Source organism: Equus asinus, chromosome 1 (assembly GCF_041296235.1).
Source record: "Equus asinus isolate D_3611 breed Donkey chromosome 1, EquAss-T2T_v2, whole genome shotgun sequence".
In the NCBI taxonomy this organism is placed as follows: domain Eukaryota; kingdom Metazoa; phylum Chordata; class Mammalia; order Perissodactyla; family Equidae; genus Equus; species Equus asinus.
Window position 1 is genome coordinate 23,967,760 of NC_091790.1, and position 18,539 is coordinate 23,986,298.

At 52.1% G+C, this 18,539-nt stretch overlaps 2 protein-coding genes across 25 annotated transcripts in view; both read right to left on the reverse strand.

Moving 5' to 3' along the window:
* Positions 1–10,224, reverse strand: part of KIF25 (kinesin family member 25) — a 55,236-nt gene extending 45,012 nt beyond the window's left edge. Inside the window, exons 1-2 of one of the 2 annotated variants that reach the window (XM_070515645.1) lie at positions 479–10,224; positions 8–130 (exon numbers count right to left, since the gene is read on the reverse strand). In XM_070515645.1, coding sequence (XP_070371746.1) covers positions 8–121 — 114 coding nt within the window. In that variant the 5' untranslated portion in view covers positions 122–130; positions 479–10,224. Of the gene's footprint in view, positions 1–7 lie in introns of both variants that reach the window. The other variant, XM_070515618.1, reaches the window with a different exon arrangement.
* Positions 10,225–15,835: 5,611 nt separating this feature from the next.
* Positions 15,836–18,539, reverse strand: part of AFDN (afadin, adherens junction formation factor) — a 141,360-nt gene continuing 138,656 nt past the window's right edge. For all 23 annotated transcript variants that reach the window (XM_070516613.1, XM_044761302.2, XM_044761294.2 and 20 more), the window contains one exon: positions 15,836–17,790. In XM_070516613.1, coding sequence (XP_070372714.1) covers positions 17,637–17,790 — 154 coding nt within the window. In that variant the 3' untranslated portion in view covers positions 15,836–17,636. The remainder of the gene's footprint in view (positions 17,791–18,539) is intronic.

Sequence of the window (18,539 nt, forward strand, 5' to 3'; positions counted from 1 at the left end):
CCTGTACCTGGATGACACGGCAGAGCTGGGCCAGGCTGGAGCGGGTGCCCCTCTGCAGCCGTTCCTGCTGGTCGCACAGGAGGCAGAAGCGGGTGGCCGCGTGGCTGCTTTTCCCCGTCATTTCTTGGTACTGTGGTCCAGAAAAAAAAATAAAAGGGGGATTTGAGTCTTAAAATCTTGGACACGAGGCAGATGCATTTTCTCCGCAGAGAGAATGTTTACTGACTGTCCCCTGTGTCCCCATCTGCCTAGGAGGGGACACTGCCTGGCCACATAACTTGGATGACAGCAGGGAACCAGCCCCAGGAGTCATCCTGGCAGAGCCACTGGAGGATTTCAGCAGCAGGATTTTCAGACCAGATTCAGGTTTAAAGACATCACTTGAGCATTTTGTGGAGGAGGATGGGCGAAGGGGTAAAGCGGCAGGAAAGCCGGTGGTGTTCTGGATTTTAGACTCCTACGGGGGTTGGGGAGGCACCTTGGCGATCCTGGGAGGTGAAGGCGGTGGGGGGACATGGGGCCCACGTGGCTCCCGGGTTCCTGGCTGAGCCGCTGGCGGTGGGGCTGCTTCTAACTCAGGTCCCGGGTGAAGGCAAGGAGTCTGGATCTTTGCTTCGTGTTGTTTCCTTTCCCGTGGTGTTTATTTACATGTTTATATTCTCGCACGATGTTCATATAAGCTAGGAAACACTGGGGAATGGTTCCTCCCTCAGAACCGCAACCACACGTCACGTTCCCATATGGCAAAAACATACAGTTAAACTAACAACGATATGCATCATAATTTCATCACTGACGTAATAAAATAGAGTTATCCTGTATGCAAATATTCAGACACACAGCTCAGAAGCCCCAAGAAATATGGGCCATGGGCCCGCTTCACTACCAGGAGCTCTCTTATCTTCGGGAAGGGCACAGAAGAGAGGAAGAGCTGCCCCCTGGAGCTCTGAGGTCAGTGTGGGACATGCCAGTCACCCACCTGGTCCCTCCGGTGAGAACGCTCAACGGGCAACAGGAGCCAGAGCCCCAGGGCTCCCGAGGGAGGTTGCGCTGGGAGCACAGGTTTCCAAGTCTGCAGGTGACGGATGACAGAGCAGAGAGCACCAAGTGTCATGGTCCACGGGAGAAGGAGAGCAGGGAAAGAACGCCAACTGCGGCTGGGAGGCCAGGGCGGAAGCAGGAGCAGGACGGAGTGAGATGTGAGGTGATGGAGACCGAGAATGCTAACTACCTGCTCCAGAGGCCAGCTGTAGAGGAGAGGGCCCAGCAGCCGAGCAGTCGGGAGCACTGGGGGCGGCGCTGGTCTCAGCGGGAAGAGCAAGCCCTCAGCCAACACTGAGAGGATGCAGGTGTGCAGACAGGACAGGTTGGGCAGCAGGAAGCTGCGCTGTCTGTGGACTCGGAGGCCAAGAACGAGGAGGCTGCGGAGAGCAGAGACTGGAGAAGAGCAGAGAAGGTTTCAAATGCTTTTCTCGGCGGGTAAGGAGTAACCCGATTATGGAGACAGGATTGCAGCATGGTGTTTAATCCCAGTAGAGATGGTGCCAGTGTCCATTGATGGCACCCATCTTCCTATTTGTGTGATATTTTCCAGAAGCTCGGGTGTGAGTACTAGAAGGCCAACGGCAGGATGTACAGAGCGCCGGGGTCTAAGGTAGCAGAGACACCAGACCATTGGTGTGAGAGGCCTGGAGAGTTGCAAGGGAGCCACTGAAATTATGGAATGAGAAATCCAAGTATCGAGGGACCAGAAGTCACAGGAGGGCTGCTGGAAGGAAAGTGAAGTGATCAACCGACTGAGGATCCTAATGAAATCCAAGAACAGAGAGCGTTCTTCAAGACAAACTTTGTGTGGTCAGAAAGAGATGCGTCTGAATCTGTGATGGTAGACGTGGGTCGGTCCAGCAATGACGTGGGATGGGTGGAAAGGAGCAGAGAAAGAACTCAGTGGGGAAGGCAGGGGGGTTGCTCATGTGGGTGCTGATGCCCCCGGAAGAGAGTGGGATAGAGAGGGAGATGGATTCTGCTCCAGGCAGAGGTTCGAGCCAGGCGTATTAGGAAGGAAATGGGGTCACTGGACATTTTTTTTTTTGGCAGAGGAAGGTTCTCCCTGAGCTAACATCTGTTGCCAATCTTCCTCTTTTTCTTTTTTGCTTGAGGAAGATTGTCCCTGAGCGAACATCTGTGCCCATCTTCCTCTATTTTGTAGGTGGGATGCTACCACAGAATGGCTGCTGAGTGCTGTAGGTCCGTGTCAGGGATCCGAACCAGCAAACCTGGGCTGCTGAAGTGGAGCATGCCAAACTTAACCACTGCTGGACATTTTCACGTGGCAATGTAACCATTCTTTAAAAGAAAAGATTATAAAAAGTCAAGAATCTGGAATTTTCTGGAAAAGATAGATACTAAAAGGGAACGTGGACATCATTTCAAAGCTCGGCGTTTAGAATTTCTAAGAGAAAACCAGATCCACGAGAGCTACGTGGAGACCACTTTCACTACCACACCCAATATGATGCAAAAACAAGAAACTGCCAAAGTCCGGCTATAAAACTCTGTGCTAACTGGACTTGAGTGTGTTTTTTTCCAGCACCGGCTGATGTCATGATATTTACATCTTGGAGGAAAAACAACCTCAGTACTGCTAAGATTCTGTGCAGAGGTCAGTTGTATCACAGCAGAGACCACTGGCTGTCTACCCAGTAGCTGCTTACCCTCCCTCATTCCTATCAGAACCCCTAGTTTATCAACGGCCCTGCTAAAACCTAGATGTCCCAGGCTCGCTAAAGGTAGGACGGCCATGCGACCCAGTTCTGGCCTGTGAGATGTCAGCAGAAGTCAGTGGGTAGGACTTTGAGCAAATGACTTCAGACAGACTTGGCAGGCATGTGCCCTTATCTCCTTGACCCTTCTTCCTTCCCACTACCTGATCGTGATGTGTCACCTGGGGCCCCAGCAGCCATCTTGGAAGCATGAGACAATGGATACCCTTCATAGTAGGCAGCTACTTGGTCTAGGAAACAGACAATGGCTAAAGCTGGCCGAGTGGAGAGCTATGATCCCATGATGGAGGCGCCTTTCAGCCCCGGTCAGCCTACTTCCAGGTGTCTTGCTGCAGGGGAAGCAATTGCCTCTCTCCTGTCTGCTCTGCCACATCCGGCAGAATTCAGGCCCTGATGGAAACACACGATGAACAGGAATCTCAGTTTGGCCTTTTTTGTCTAATTAATCTACTAATAGCTTCCTCTGCTTGAATTCTCACTAATATCTTTCCCTGTTGCCAAACATAATCTGATTGGCATTTGAATGTTCTCTAATTATTCATTCTAAAATAGATAATGGACAGAGACGACCTGACAGTCATCTGGACAGTGGCAGCCCCATGCAAGCCCAGGTGGGAAGGCCGGGTTACAGATCTGGGTTCTGAACGCAAGCCAGCCAGTTTGCCTCCAAGCCAAAGATGGCAGGATAACACTTATATAAGGCAATCCAGCAGACTTTGCCTCCAAGCCAAAGATGGCGGAAAATGCTTCTCTTGCATTGATGAGCTTGGAAGAAATGTGATATGGAAATTCAAGGCATTGCTGTTGTCACATTGAAACAACAGCAAACAGCCACGCAGGCATTAATTCCTCCTTGGTGACAGAAAGGAAATAAAACAACCCAGATAGCAACTCTATTGGACGTGGCTCAGTTGCTCTGTGGCGCCTTGGCAAGCCTGGGACTTAATTCCACCCAATACCTTAAAAGCAGGACAGCCACAGGTTACTTAAAGAAATGAATTCCGTCAAAAACATCTGATGAGGGCAGGGAGGGGAAAGAGATTTTTGTTAACTTTTAATATCATTCAATCTCCTCCTTCATCTTTACAACAGGACAGGAGATGGCAGTTAAATACCAGAGATAAGGCCTGGAAGGATCCCACTTGTACCTCCTAGGATATTCCCCTCTAAATCTTCAGGGGAGAAGCTAAATCAAAGGTCCATATTGTCACAATGATATTCTTTGAACCTGCTCATTCTTTTCAATAGCGAGAATCAAGGATTCCTTCTGGCTCACACTGGGGTTGAAATCAATGTTTTCCCTGGACCCCAATTTATCAGGATGAATGCTTTCTTTTTACTGAAGCTTTTGGCTCTGATGCTCATGAAACCCAATTCTTCTCCTATGCCAAGAGCTGGGTCGAGATTACTGGTGATCCGTCTGAGAGTCAACGTGATTCAAAGATGGCAGCTGAGAAGGGCTACTGATCAGGTTGGAAAATCTATTTACTCTTGATGGGAAAATTTCAGAAGTGTAAACAAGTTAAATAGAGAAATTATAAAAAAGGGAAGCTCAGAAGAAACCCGTCAATCAGGGGGATTATAAAGAATACGCTGAACACCTGTTGGGCAGCCAGCACTGTATTAACTGTAGTGGATACCAAGGGTAGAGTGAGCAAAGATTTGTCGGCAAATTAGAGATTAAGGGACATTAAGAGATGAACTATCAGGGCCGGCCAGGGGGCACAGTGGTTAAGTTTGTGCACTCCACTTCTGTGGCCTGGGCTTTGTGGGTTTGGATCCTGGGTGCAGACCTAGATACTGCTCATCAAGCCATGCTGTGATGGCATCCCACATATAAAGTAGAGGAAGACTGGCACAGGGCCACTCTTCCTCAGGCAAAAAGAGGAAGATTGGCTATGGATGTTAGCTCAGGGCAAATCTTCCTCACCAAAAAAAAAAAAAAAAGAGAGAGAGAGAGATGAACTATATCTATTCTTCTTTGACTAAGGAAAAAACTGAACCAAAATAAAGTCCCAAAACTCATTAGGCTCAGATTCTCTCTGGAAAAAAAAAATAATGTACATCTAAATATGAAAAACTATATTCTAAAGTCTCTGATGTTGACTCTAAGTGCAACAGCAATTCAGAGAAAAATAAAACAGAGCATTCAAGTAACTTATACGGAAAGTGGGGCTGGCTGAGCTTCAAGGCTGGTTTAGGAGAAGTAGAAAGAAAGCTTATCCTGAGGTGCTGACACAGGAACACGCACGGATGGCAGAGTGACACAGACCCAGGGACACACGGGGAGACTGAGGAGGAAAGTGGGTAAATATAAGCACATTGGTGATCGGGCAGAGGACACTGGGCTGATTTTAGGACAGTGAGAACCTGAGAAGAGGGATATTAATCTTGGAAAGGATGAACCACCCTGCAGAGGGCGGGAAGGCAGAAAGCCACTGCGTACCATCCACTCTGCCCACGGCAGGCGACAGCTGTCCCTCCCCGCACGGCCTGGGCAGTCCAGGTGAGAACCCGCTTCACCGCAGAGGCCAGTAGCGTCAGATCCGTCATTTGAACACGGTCTGTCCGCTCCATCTCGGTTCAGAGGGTCTGAGCTGTGAGGTCGGAGGCTGTGAGCGAGGAGGAAGGAAGTATGGGCCACAAAAATTAAGGTTTCCTGTTTTCAATGAGCAAAAGACTATAGGGGACTTACAATACAAATGCCAACAACATTACAGGCTTTATCTGGCATTCTATGCCTAACGATCTTAAATGTAAAAAAAAATTTCATCTCAAAGATGCTTGGAAAAATTGTTGGCGCTTTGAAGCCACCCCGACCGACAGAAGGTGGTAAACGGCCGTCATCTGTGTCTGCTCTGACCTGCAGCCTGTGCGACTCCTCCAAACACTGGGTTCCAGCAGCTACAGCTGCAGGGGTCTCTTGGACTAGCGTGCAGAGGACCAGGTGACCTCGGCTGCATGGGGTCCTGCTGTCTGGACACCAGCCTCATCCACCAAGCACCGCTCCCATCTTCCCTCATCAGCGCTCCTCTGAAACCCTGTGGTGAAGGTTCTGGTACCCAGGGCAAAAAGCATTGGTGAGACGCGGTAGAGATGTGGTGAGGGGTGCTCAGGCTCAGACAGGCTGGGGTCTTTCATGCATTCACATGCAGAAATGCGCCTGGAAGCGCCGGTCAGATGAACGTGTAAATTAATATTCACTTAATTTAGGAAGTAGTATGAACAGGCCTAAATTAATCTGGAAATTTGCTGCAACTAATTTTTTCCAATGAAACTTGACGGGGTGATTCAGGAGACTGGGGAGTCTGAAGACCCCCTGGACCTGACTCTAAGGAGAATTCTAAAGGGGTCGTCATTTAAAGACGAGGAACTCAAAAGAGTCATTTGATGCTGGTATATCAGTTTTCTACGGCTGTTGTGACAGATCACCACAAATGGAGAGGCTTGAAACAACATTAATTTGGGGTCGGCCCAGTCGTGTAATGGGTGAGTTTGAGCACTCCACTCTGGCGGCCCTGGGTTCGCCAGTTCTGATCCCGGGCACAGACTTAAACCCGGCTCATCAAGCCATGCTGTGGCGGCGTCCCACATACAAAATAGAGGAAGATGGGCCCAGTTGTTAGCTCAGGCCCAGTCTTCCTCACCCCTCAAAAAAACCAAAAACACAACATTAATTTATTCTCTTCTAGTCCTGGAGGCCAGACATCCAAAATCCAGGTGCTGGAGGAGCCGGGCTCCCTCCAGAGGTTCAAAGGGATGATCCTGCTGGCCTCTTCCAGCTTCTGGCGGCCGGTCGCCGACACTCCTTGGCTCTGGTTGTGTCGCTCACGTCTTCATGCATCTCCCCGCCCCATCTTCACGTCGCCTTCTCCTCCGTGTGTCGAATCTCCCTCTGCCCCCCTCTTATAAGGACACTTGTGACGGCATTTAGGGCCCCAAGGATAATCCAGGATCATCTCCTCATCTCAAATTTAATCCTGACAGCAAAGACCTTTTTTCCAGACGACGTCACGTACACAGGTTCCAGGATTGGCACCTGCCATCTTTGGGGGGCCACTTCTCAGCCTGCCAAAGGCAGCAACGGCCAACCGTCTCAGAACACAGAGAATCGCCAGCCACCTTGCTTTCTCCATTTGCACGCCCTTCCTTTTAAAGGTAAAGAACAAACCTGCAAGAAGGACTGGGCAGAGCCGACTTCCAGGGACATTTTTTTTGGTGAGGTGGACGGACGACATGGGGAGAGTCGGGCAAAGGTTTAGCCCAGAAGGTCAAAGTGGCCAACTGCCCAGGATGGTGGTTGCCTGGAACTGGGGGCAGGAGGGGGAAGCAGAAGGGAAACGGCACGCGAATCTTTAGGGGTGAAGGTGACGGTCCACGCTGACTGTAGTGACAGCTGTGCAACGACACATTCACCAAACACGCGACTGCACACGGAAACGGGGTGAATTCACGGCACGTAAATTATACCTCAACAAAGCTGTAAAAATGCACAGCTGCCTTGTCAATTTACTACCCACTAAAGCCCTTCCAGCACAGAGACAGGGATTTGGAACAAAAACCTGTTCAGTAGGGGAAGACACTTCAAACATCAATGAAAGAATCCACGCCGCTCGATGGGACAGCAAAAAGGAAAAGTACAAGGACCCCCGTCAATTTCTTTCTTCTACAAGGACAGAAAACGGACTTTACCACCTGGTCACCACTTGCTGGACACATGCGACCCCGTGTGCATGACGTGCGAGAACAGTACCTCTGCCAGTTTCAGGTGAAGAATGGCATTTTCAGTCTCCAGCTCAACTATCCTCTCTTCTTTGGCCTACAACCAAGGATCCAAAAGGAGAGTTGTCAACCACCGTGACACGCGTCAGGGTCACCTCCATCGTCAGAGTGAGGACCAAGTGACAGGAGGCAAGCACAGAACGGCAGGGAGAGGTCAGCCGGAGCAGAAGCGGGGGGCCCCTCTGACGCCAAGGGCCTCGCTCCCCGACCCTGTGTTATGACCCCATGGCTCCAAGTGTGGTCCCCAGACCCCAGGAGCATCTGAGGACTTGCTAGAAGCCCAGAATCCTGGACGCTCCCACCCCGAGTCGACCAGAGTCTGCATTTTCATCCTGTCTGCATGCAGGTGCACACAAGTGACCTGCACGCACAGCAAAGTTTGAAAGGAGCCACTCTGAGGACCCCGCTCACCCAAATTACTTTCCATCCTTTTATTCATTTATTCAAAAGGCATGTGTTAGAAACCAATTCTGTGCTGGGCACTAGTCTGGGTGCTGCGGGCGCAGCAGTGAGCACGTCAGGCATGGAGCTGGCATCCTCGTGGGGAAAAGAGATGAGCCAGTGGATGGAGTTAATAAGCTGGGACAGTGGCAGCACCAGAACTCAAGCAGAGCGGTATGAGTACAGAGACAGGGCGGCTCCCCGAGAAGGAAGAGAGCCCTCAGAGCCAGCCACAGGAACCTTGGGCAAAGGGAAAGCCATGCAAAGGCCCTGAGGCCGGCATGAGCTTGGCAAGTCCAGGAGCAGAGAGCAGGTCAGCCAGGCTGGGGCACAGCGGGTGAAGAGAGCGGGGTGCAGGGGGAGGGGCTCCCAGCCAGGGGAGAAGTTGTGTTTCATCCTCCATCATTGGGAAGGCATTGCAGGGTTTTCAGCTGAAGAGTTTCAATAGTAGCTATTTATGGTAAATGCTGGGACAGCCAGTAACTGGAGGGCTTGGGGGAGAGGAGGACACCCGTTTCCAGGATGGGGGCTCAGCCATGGGGCCCTCCTCCCCCGGCGGCTGACACACAGCTCACAGAGACCTGGGATCATTTTAGAACAATCTCTGTGGCTGGTTATCAAACCAGAACCTGGCAGTCATCTTGACTTTCTGCACCGCCATCAGTCAATTTTCCCTCTTAAAAGTCTCTCGAACATTCCCACTCGAGTCCACGTAATTCTAATATGGGGCCATCTCTCACCTGGACAACCGCAGGGTCCGTGCCCGCCCCCAGCCACAGCTTTATGGAGACAAAATTCACTACCTACAGTTCACCCATCTAACGTGCTCAATTCAGCAGCTTTCAGTATATTGAATTGTGCAACCATCACCAAGATTAATTGTAGAATATTTGTATCACCCCAAAGAGAAACCCACAGCCTTGGCCATCACCCCTAACTCCCACCTCCCCCAGTCCTGGGACACCACTACCCTACTTCCCTCCTACAGACTGGCCAAGTCTGGACATTTCATATAAATGGAATCACACGATATGTGGGCCTATGTGACTGGCTTCTTCCACTTAGCACCTGAGGGCGGTGAGGGCCCAGGTGGGAGTGGGTGAGGCCCTCGGGTGGGAGTGTGGCGTGGGGTGAGGTCCGGGTTGGGGAACAGACCCTACAGGCCTCCGCCCCTCCAGAGCAGGAGGCGGAAGCCCGGAGGGCGGGCGGAGGAGGCGGGCGGAGCGATGCTGGATGCGGGGCGGGAGCCGTTTACAGCCCGGGAGACCCGCGCGCCCAGCCCTGCCCTCTCCGGGCTCGGAGGGGAGGCCCCCGTGGGCCGGCCGCCCTCTCACCTGCACCTGCCGCTGCAGCTGCCGCGCCCGCTGCTCCCAGAAACCCGCCCAGCGCCCGCCCCGCGCCGGCATCGCCCGCAGCCTGGCCTGCGGCCCGGGGTCCTGGCGACAGGTGCGACAGGTGGCTCAGCGTGGGCCCAACGGCGGCGCGGCGGGGGCGGGGTGGAGTGCGGGGGGGTGGGCCCTGGGGGAACGGCGGAGAGGGGAGGGGGTAGGAGGAGGGAGCGGGAGGAGAGGAGCTAAATTTGAAAAGTTTTCTAAATATTGGGGGTGTTCCAAATGCCATTAAATTACAAGTCTCTTTGGGTGCAAAGTACCTAACTTTTTCCCCTTTCTCCTCTTCCTGTTTCCATCTGCCGGGTTACGTGCCTTCCCTCCCCACGGGAGCTCCACCTGTGGGTAGAGGACACCTTGGGAGGTAGGTGAGAACACGACAGGGGCTGACAAGGCCTGTGGGGGAGGAGACGCGGGGAGGGGAAGCCTGGTGGGCGCATCGGAGCCGCCAGCACAGCCGGGCGGCAGGAGTGGGGCAGGCAGGGCCCCCAGGGGCCACAGCCATCTGCAGACCTGGCTGGGGGACTTGGGGACGTCCTGGCCTGTGACAGGGAGGGGTGGGAGGGTTGGGTGCAGAACCTCTCCCAGCAGCCCACCCCCGCCTGCAGGACTGGGAGGTGGCTAAGGGGCAGAACACCCTCCCGGCCCCCCGCCCCTAAGAGCCAAGGCAGAGAGAAAGTTGGGGAGGATGCTCTTCCCTGCAGAGTCCAGGGTCCTGTGCAGGGTGGGCCAGGCATGAATAGAGGTCGAAGTGACAATTTACAGCTGAGCTCTAAGCACAGGGACACCCACCATTGTCTCCTGTGCCCACGCTCAGGGAATGGGTCCCACAGCACAGGGGGCCCCAGTGCTCCACCCCCACCCATGCTCCCCTCCCCACCCCCAGCCCCACCCTGCCCTCTGCACAGCAAGGCTCCCCAGGAACCATGAGCACTGCTCCCGGTCCGCTCCTCACCAAACAGGGAAAGCGGCCGATTACAGGCACATGGCCAAGTCCAGGGGTCACTTCATATGGCTGGGCTCTCCCTCCTTCCCGAGACACTCTGGAACTTGGCTTTAGGGCACCGGGCTCCCTTGGGATTCCCCCTTCTCACTGGGGCTCCTTCTCCGTCTTCACTGCCAGTCTCCAGTCTCGCAGCTTTACATGCCATCTAAACCCTGACGACATCCAGGTGTGTGTGTCCACCTCGTCCTCTCCTTGAATTCCAGACCTGGAGGTCCAGCTGCCTGCATGGCACCTCCCAGTGGATGTCCACACCGCCTCCCCATCCCCTGCCAGGCCTGCTGCCCAGGCCCCTCTGCTGTGCTCACCCAGACCCGGACCTTGGAATCCACTCTGCCCTCTCTCTCTCTCACATCCCGTCTGTTGACAAATCCTGCTGGATGCACACAGTGGCGGCACCAGCCCGTTCTCGCTACCCCATCACTGTGAAGCCATCTCTGTCCACTGCGTGGTCGTTACACTAGCCGTCTACGGTCTAGTCTCAACTGAGTGGTTTGATAAATGGGAGTCCATCACCTCCTCCCAGCGCCTTCCCATTTCCTTCAGCATGAAAACCAAAGAGCTCACGGTGGCCCATGCCCTCCCCTGCTTCGGTGTCCGGCTCCTCTCTGACCCTTCCCTCCCACGTGGCTCCAGGATCAGTGAGCTTGGGCCTGTCCTCGGGGAGCCAGGTACACTCCCACGTCAGAGTCTCTGCTCTGAGGTTCTCTCTGCCCGCGACCTCTCCAGACACGCCCGCGGCTCACTCTCACCCTCCTTCAGGATTGTCATCCAACCCTCCCCGATGAAGTAGCACCCACATCCATCTTGTCCTGCTGCCTGTCCTCAGGCTTGGGCACACCTGGCAGACCAGACGCGGAGCTATACAGTCATTGCTGCTCATCGGCCGTCGCAGCATGTGGCTCCGAAGGGCAGGGCTGAGGGATCCCCAGCAGCTACAACAGTCTGGCAGGCACAGGAGCCCAATGCACTGTCTGCAGAATAACTGATGGAGCCAAGAATAGAGGCAGCAGGGTAACGGAAACGAGGACACCGTGAACAAGCTAAGGCGTCATCTTCCACAGCAGATCAATCAGTAGAAACTGCCTTAATTTGACAAATAACAAAAAAGAGTAGCGTCACAGAGGTGTAACACGAGCACATGTGTTGGCGGGATGCAAGGCAAGAGGTTTCCTTCCTCACTCCTGGGGGCTGGCAAAGCCACCGCGGACCACCTTCTGGCCCTGCCTGGTGAGGTTCAGAACAGGCACACGTGTGATGTGCACACATATGATGTGCACATGCATGGTGTGTGTGTGCTGTGCACACACGTGATCCAGCAATCCCACTCCTAGAGCCTCCCCCAGGTGCCTAAGGGACCCCTCAGAGGAGATGCATTTTGCATGGGTTTTAGCAGCAGGGCGTTGCAGGCAACCTAGAAGCCCATCACCGGGGGTGAGGCAACGTGTGGTCGAAGCCAGTCGTCAGTGCCGACCGAGGTTTCCCACCTCCCATTCCAGAGCTTTCTAACACGCCACGTCCTGATCACTGCCTCAGTGTCCACACTCGACTTTATGTGGCAAATATAGACTAAGCACGTACTGTATGCCAGGCATCGTGCTGGGAGCCAGAGTGATGAGCAGAAAGACTCGGTCCCTGCGGTCACAGGACTTACAACTTAGCAGAGAAGGCGACAGGTAAGCACTGACAGCCGGCGACGTGACGTGATGAGACCGATGATAATGAGCACCACAGAATGCAGACATTTCTGAGTTTCTCCCAGCCCCGCTGACACTCTCCTCAGACCCCTTTCCCGACCAGGCCTCGTCCGGGCATTCCTCGTGGCCACACCCGTGATGTCTCCTCAGTGGTTCTCCATCCATTGAGCACCACACCTGTTCTTGCCGTATTTGGAATTGAGCCTGTCTACACTTTCCCGACCAGGCCTCGTCCGGGCATTCCTCGTGGCTACACCCGTGATGTCTCCTCAGTGGTTCTCCATCCATTGAGCACCACACCTGTTCTTGCCGTATTTGGAATTGAGCCTGTCTACACCGAGGTCTCTTTTCCCCTACTGCAGTGGGTCCTGAGTAAAAGGCTTTTACGGCTCTAACTGCTGTCCGGCCCGGTTCTCTTTAGCACCAGCCAGTGGGATCAAACCATCTCCCGTCCACTTCCGGTCGGCAGCCCAGCCGAGAGCTGTTTTCTGAAGGGAGCCAGAGGCCCGTGTGCATGTGCGAGCTCAGCCCGGACACATCAAGAACATTGTCAGTGCCAGCTTTGTGACGGGAAGACTCTCCCTTAAGGCTCTCATATCTTGCTCCTGTTCTGATGACATGACCAGTCCCTCGAGGGGCAGGACGAGAGGCTGACAGCCACACGCAAACCCCAGCACGAGGCGGTCAGCCTGCATGGTTCTCACACCTGCGTGCCCGCTTCCTTCATCCCGATTTCCCGTTGTGTTCCACTAGTGTCTTTTGCTGTGACAGGAGACAGGGATTCTTTCTGAGAGAGAAGATCTGAACGACCTATTCAGAGGGAAATAAGCAGACGGCGACATCCGGTCTTCGCTGAGCCATCGCTTTCATTTTATTAAAGATCACTTAAAGCCCTTGAAAGAACGGTGTTCAGGGAACATCACAAATTACCAGGAAAGACAGGTTCATTTCAATACATCCAACTCTATAGCCACAGAGATTTGGAGAATTTTGGACAGTTTCCACATTTACCTTAGTAACATTCAAGTACTCAGGTATTGATACTTAAAGAACAGAAATCAAAGCAAACAAGAACACCCCCTCCCCCCACCCCCAGCTATGCTTCACTTTCCTAATTTTGGATACACTGTTTAGACCATGTTACATATTTTGCTTGACTCAGATAGTTTGTTCTATTTTGGGGGCCGTTCCCATGGAAAGAAAATTGGGGGAGGCAGGACCCCTTTAAAGCTGTCCCACTTACCTAGTGTTTTCCATGTCTCCCTTTTTCTGGTGTTACTTAATATCCTATTATTTTAAAAAATTCAAGTTGGAGTTGGAACCACTGTCACCAATTTAGGTTGAGGCCCTTTGCACCTGTAGTCTCCATAAAAAAAAATCAAACACAAGTTTTACAAGCGGAGGGAAAAACAAGGCTTCACCCAGTGAAGACATGTGGGAGGAGTGCCGCTGAGCTGAAAGACGGCACCCCGGAGTCTCGTCTGAAGGCAGAGCGCTGTCTGCACAGCCATCCCGCCTGCCTCACCTCTGGCGTCACAGCCTCTGCCAACTCCACTCGGGACGGTGCTGTGCCCTGCCCACCCCAGGCCGCTCAGCCTTCACCACCATCTCCGTCATCCTCCCCACCACCTGCGTAGCTTTCCGGACTGCAGACTGGCTAGAGGGAAGCCCCAGGCCTGCGTCGTCCCGCGGCTCCGGCGGAAGCCTTCCACTCCTGTCCCTTCTCTCCGTGTGGGGACCGCAGCTACCCTCTCGAGTAAACTGATTGGCCTCACGTGGCTTTACGAAACCTGGCCGGAAGCTGCATGAAGAATATAAACCTTCTTATCGTGACTAAGACCCCCCTGGACCCCGGTCCCCGAGGCCCCGCTGCCCTTGGCTCTGGGCTCCCTGACAGCTTCTCTGAGGGTGGCGGCCTCTCGGCCTCCGGGATTTCCTTCCACCTGCAACAGTCTTCTCTCTCAAAAGGGAGCATCGTTTTCTCAGACGGTCTACCATGTCCACAATTTACACCGGATCTTTCCATTGAACCCTCCAAGTGCCCTGTGCATCTCCCTTAAACAAATCCAGTGCTAAACTGTATGGTTACACAAACTTTTCTGTCTTCCTAGACCTGCTGTGGGCTACGTGGGACCACCGTGTCCCCAGTGCCCGACACTGAGTAGGCACTCTTAAATTGTATTTGTTGAATAAACTGTGCAAGAAATTGTCTTTTATATCCCAATTCAAGTCGAATATGTGTCTTTTAGGGTTACATGACTTCTTTGAGTAAATTGGATGAATACTAGAAGGAGAAACCTGTCACTTTTTGCGCTGTCATTTTTTTCCCTCTGCAAGTCATTCCACTTAACTTTTGCTGTGGCTTAATGTTACCGTAAGTGTGGAAATAAATTTCTGAAATCAGTTTTCCATGCAGTAAAGCAGAGGAAACCGCTGTCCGAGGGCACAAACTAGGACACCGTCAAGTGCCCGCGGCGATTTTTACAGGACCCCAGAGACAGAGACCACAGTAGGAGAGAATATTACTTCCACTAAGAGCAACAGAACTATGGCCTTGAGACGGGACTGAATCAGTCTTAATACAGACTTTTTTTTTTTTTTTGATTAGCCCTGAGCTAACATCCGTGCCCATCTTCTGCTACTTTATACGTGGGATGTCTACCACAGCGTGGCTTGCCAAGCGGTGCATAGGTCCTGACCTGGGATCCCAAGAGGTGAAACCCTGGGCCACTGAAGCGAAACATGAGAACTTAACCACTGCACCACTGGGGCCAGCCCCCAGACTCTAAATTTTTGACTCCCCAAACTTTAAAGTACCCTTTTGGGCATTAAAACATACTAAAAGTGAGGGGCCGGCCCCGTGACCGAGCGGTTACGCTCTCACACTCCACTTTGGCGGCCCAGGGTTTGGCAGGTTTGGATCCTGGGTGCGGACATGGCACCGCTCGTCAGGCCACGCTAAGGTGGTGTCCCACATGCCACAACTAGAAGGACCTACAACTAAAATATATAACTATGTACTAGGGGGATTTGGGGAGAGAAAAAAAAAAACATACCAAAAGTGCTGTTTCAATTTGTGAACATGCGGTTCTGCCAAAAAGATCTCCACCAGTTTCTACAACCCTGAGACACTGCCTCCTCCTCAAAGTCGTCTTGAAATGCTGGGGCGCGGTCCGAGCCCGGCACTCCTGCCCAGAGGCCGTGGAGAGAAGGTCAGCTAGACACAGGGAGGCGCAGCTGGTGCGTGGACAGGAGGAAGCGTGTCCGAGGGGCAGGGCTGAGCCGAGGCCCTGTTCCATCTGCACGCGGCATGGGCCTGGCACTTCTGTAATCACGCAGCCCGCCACGTGAGCCACCTCAGGGGGGTCCCCACCCTCAAACACATCTCACCAGGACATCTTGTGTATGCAATTTGCGAACTCCTGGGCATGCTTAAGAATTCAAGGAGGCGATGCTGTGACAGCGTCACTGAGAGAGTCTTAATAGCCCTGGGGATTGCTAACGTGCTGAGCAGAGGTCACAAAAGTCTGGGGGCTGAGTGTAAGGGACCACGGTCGGGGGGACCTGGAAGCTTCGTGACGTCCGGCTGCATGGTGGGGACAGAGGGCACTTCCCCACAAACCGAGCATGCTGCCTGACAAGGAAATGGCGCTCAGCTTAACAAATCAATGGACCGGGGGTGGGGGGCTGACAGGACTAATACAAGCTTTGTCAGCACTATTAAAATAACAGCAAACACACTTAAATACATACAAAGTTTATTAAAAATAGGCTGCAAATGAAATACAGTAGAAAGGGACACTACAGCAGTTGTGACGTTTTCCACAGTGACGCACAGGCAGGAAAAGCACTTCCCATGTATTCACATTTGACCTCATCTAAGGACGGCCAAATCCTCCTGTTACGGGCTCACAGGCACACACACAAACGTCCCTGGATGTAGCTATTTACATGCGTTTGCGCGGACGTATGTGAATTTGTTGTTTTCCACATATTAACAGGAGAGTTGTTCTCCTGCATCTTTTTCCGTAAAGAAGGGGTGGGCCGCATCCCACCAGGCGGCCAGCGCTCTCCAGGCCTCGGGGAGGAGCCCACTTTGCCGCGTGCGTGGAGCCAGCACGCCGGTCCTTCCTTGCATTTTACTCTTACTTAAACACGGGAAACAGTAAAAGCACACTTCCAAATAAGAACCCTGATTGACACAAAAATATTTACACTCGCATTTTAATGATTCCTCATACAACTCTCATTAAAGTGATCGTAAGGCCAGAAAGCCTCTCCCTCTTCTGTTTCAAAGTGTGTACGTTCTCTGAACATACACATCTGTAAGAGAACAATACGGTACAGGAAAATCACCCAGACCCCACAGCAGGGCTTTGTCAAATAGAAAATGTGCTCGTAATCACAAAGTAATTTACCATTTTAACATCACAACATAAACAAAGTGAGGTCCATCTCCCCAACGTCAGCTACATAGCCATAGCTGAAGAAATGACAGTGTGACTGATAATTCAACAATGAAAATTAAATAACTCTATTAGAGTGTAAAAAAATAGCTTGAACTGCCATGAGTTATTCTTACAATATTTAAATTGCAGATGTCATACGCAGTTGAACCCTTCCGCTCCCTGACAGCATACCAAGGGAAATCTAGTGCTGCAAATTTAAAACCTCTAACAACAGCTGTGCTGGAGTGTCGGCTGCTAATCTCGGTTCCTCTCAGGTATTTTCGTTCCTATTCACAGCAACACCGTGTGACTAAGGACATCCTCTTTCACAGATTCCCTTGGAATACCTGAAATATTTAGTTAACTTTCTAACTTAACTGCCATCTTCAAAATCACCAATGATTTATTAGTCTAACAATAATCTGATATTTATAAAAATAAAATTTCCTAAGTTTAAATCCTCAACATTTTCTTCTTGGAGAAATTCTTTCCAATCACACGTTTAGCATTGATCAGGCGGGCGTGTACCTGCAAGGAATGAGATGGAGCAAAGTCTCTGGTGCGCATCGTCCTCCTGCGTCGTGACCACGCAGAGACCAGAGGGGCTGCCACGTGGGCTGCGCTCGACGTACAGACGGCACGTGCTGGCGAGCCCTCTCCCCGGGGAGGCGAGACCTGACTCGTCCCGAGAACAGTGTGCAGTTGCTACTAAATAGTGCAAACGATAGTCTGGGTGGTTCAAGCTATTCTGCGTGAGCTAAAAGAAAGTCTTTGAGAAAGAACAGAAATGAAACTTCTTTGTGCTCCTTGGGGAAGAGACGGGAGGAGAAACATTTCATTATCTTCTACGGCCCTTCATTCTGTCCCCTTTCAAACTCAGACTCCAGAAAAGAAACTAAAAAAAAGTTACCTTTATGTGAGTCAGAGACAGGAAATTAGTATTTAAATTGTAGAAAGGACAATCTCTCAGCAAAATAAAATAGAATTCCTTGGAACTGGAACGTCTCCGACCCGACATTGTGGAGGCAGCGGTGGGGACCTGGGGACGCAGCCTCCTCTCCCGTCTCCAAGCCCTGCCCGCGGTGCCCCCCTCCTCATTTGGTGTTCAGCTCGTTCTCCAGCTCTGTCAACTTCCGAGACGCTTTGACTCTATTGGACACATCCTGACCTTGTGAAAAGAGGCGCTGGCGTTCTTTGAAGGTCAAGTTTTCAGGGGCCCCAGAACCTCCAGGTGCATCTGCGTCTTGGCTGCATTAGGGGGAAATGCACAAGATTATTGGTCAAGATGGACACAGCCTGTCGACAAGGAGCTAAGTTTACACAGCGGGCAGCTCAGTGAGACCTCCTGTGAGAGAGACTCATTCTTTAATCGTGCCACGACCCTCTACCTTTAGTGAAACTTACTGGGGCTGTATTTAAACGCATGCAGGAAAAGGCAAAGTGTTCTCCTTACTAAAACGTTAACTTTCTCCAGTCACATCTGACTCTCAGAAAGCCAGTAACTTCAACTTCAAATTCCCATAGGAGTGCAGGAAATTCCCAAGAGTTAAGTTTAGCTGAAGAGGACAGAACATTGTAATGAATCCTGCGTGTGTCTGAGGACGTCCATCAATACAGCGAACTTAACAAGCCGCAGGGAGATAGGAGGGCTTTCTGGATTAGCTCACACCACTGCTTGTGACATCGGCACTGGCCTTCTGCAGCCGAGCAGGGCCCCTGCCTGTGACATGGGCACTGGCCTTTTGCAGCTCAGCGGGGCCCCTGGACGCTGCTGGAGAACTTTCGACCTTATCTGGGGGAAGCAACAGCAGCAGGCCCAGCTGCTTCTTAAGTTCTGACTAGAAAGCCTGGTACCTCCCCACTGTCTGAAACAGAATTGCTCCAGCAACACAAGATACACACACAGCATGGACGCTCATAGTTTTGTACAATGAGCAGCATCTGGGCTGATGATGATGTCTCTGAAGTTTGAATCCAGCCTCACACAAACATGGCGA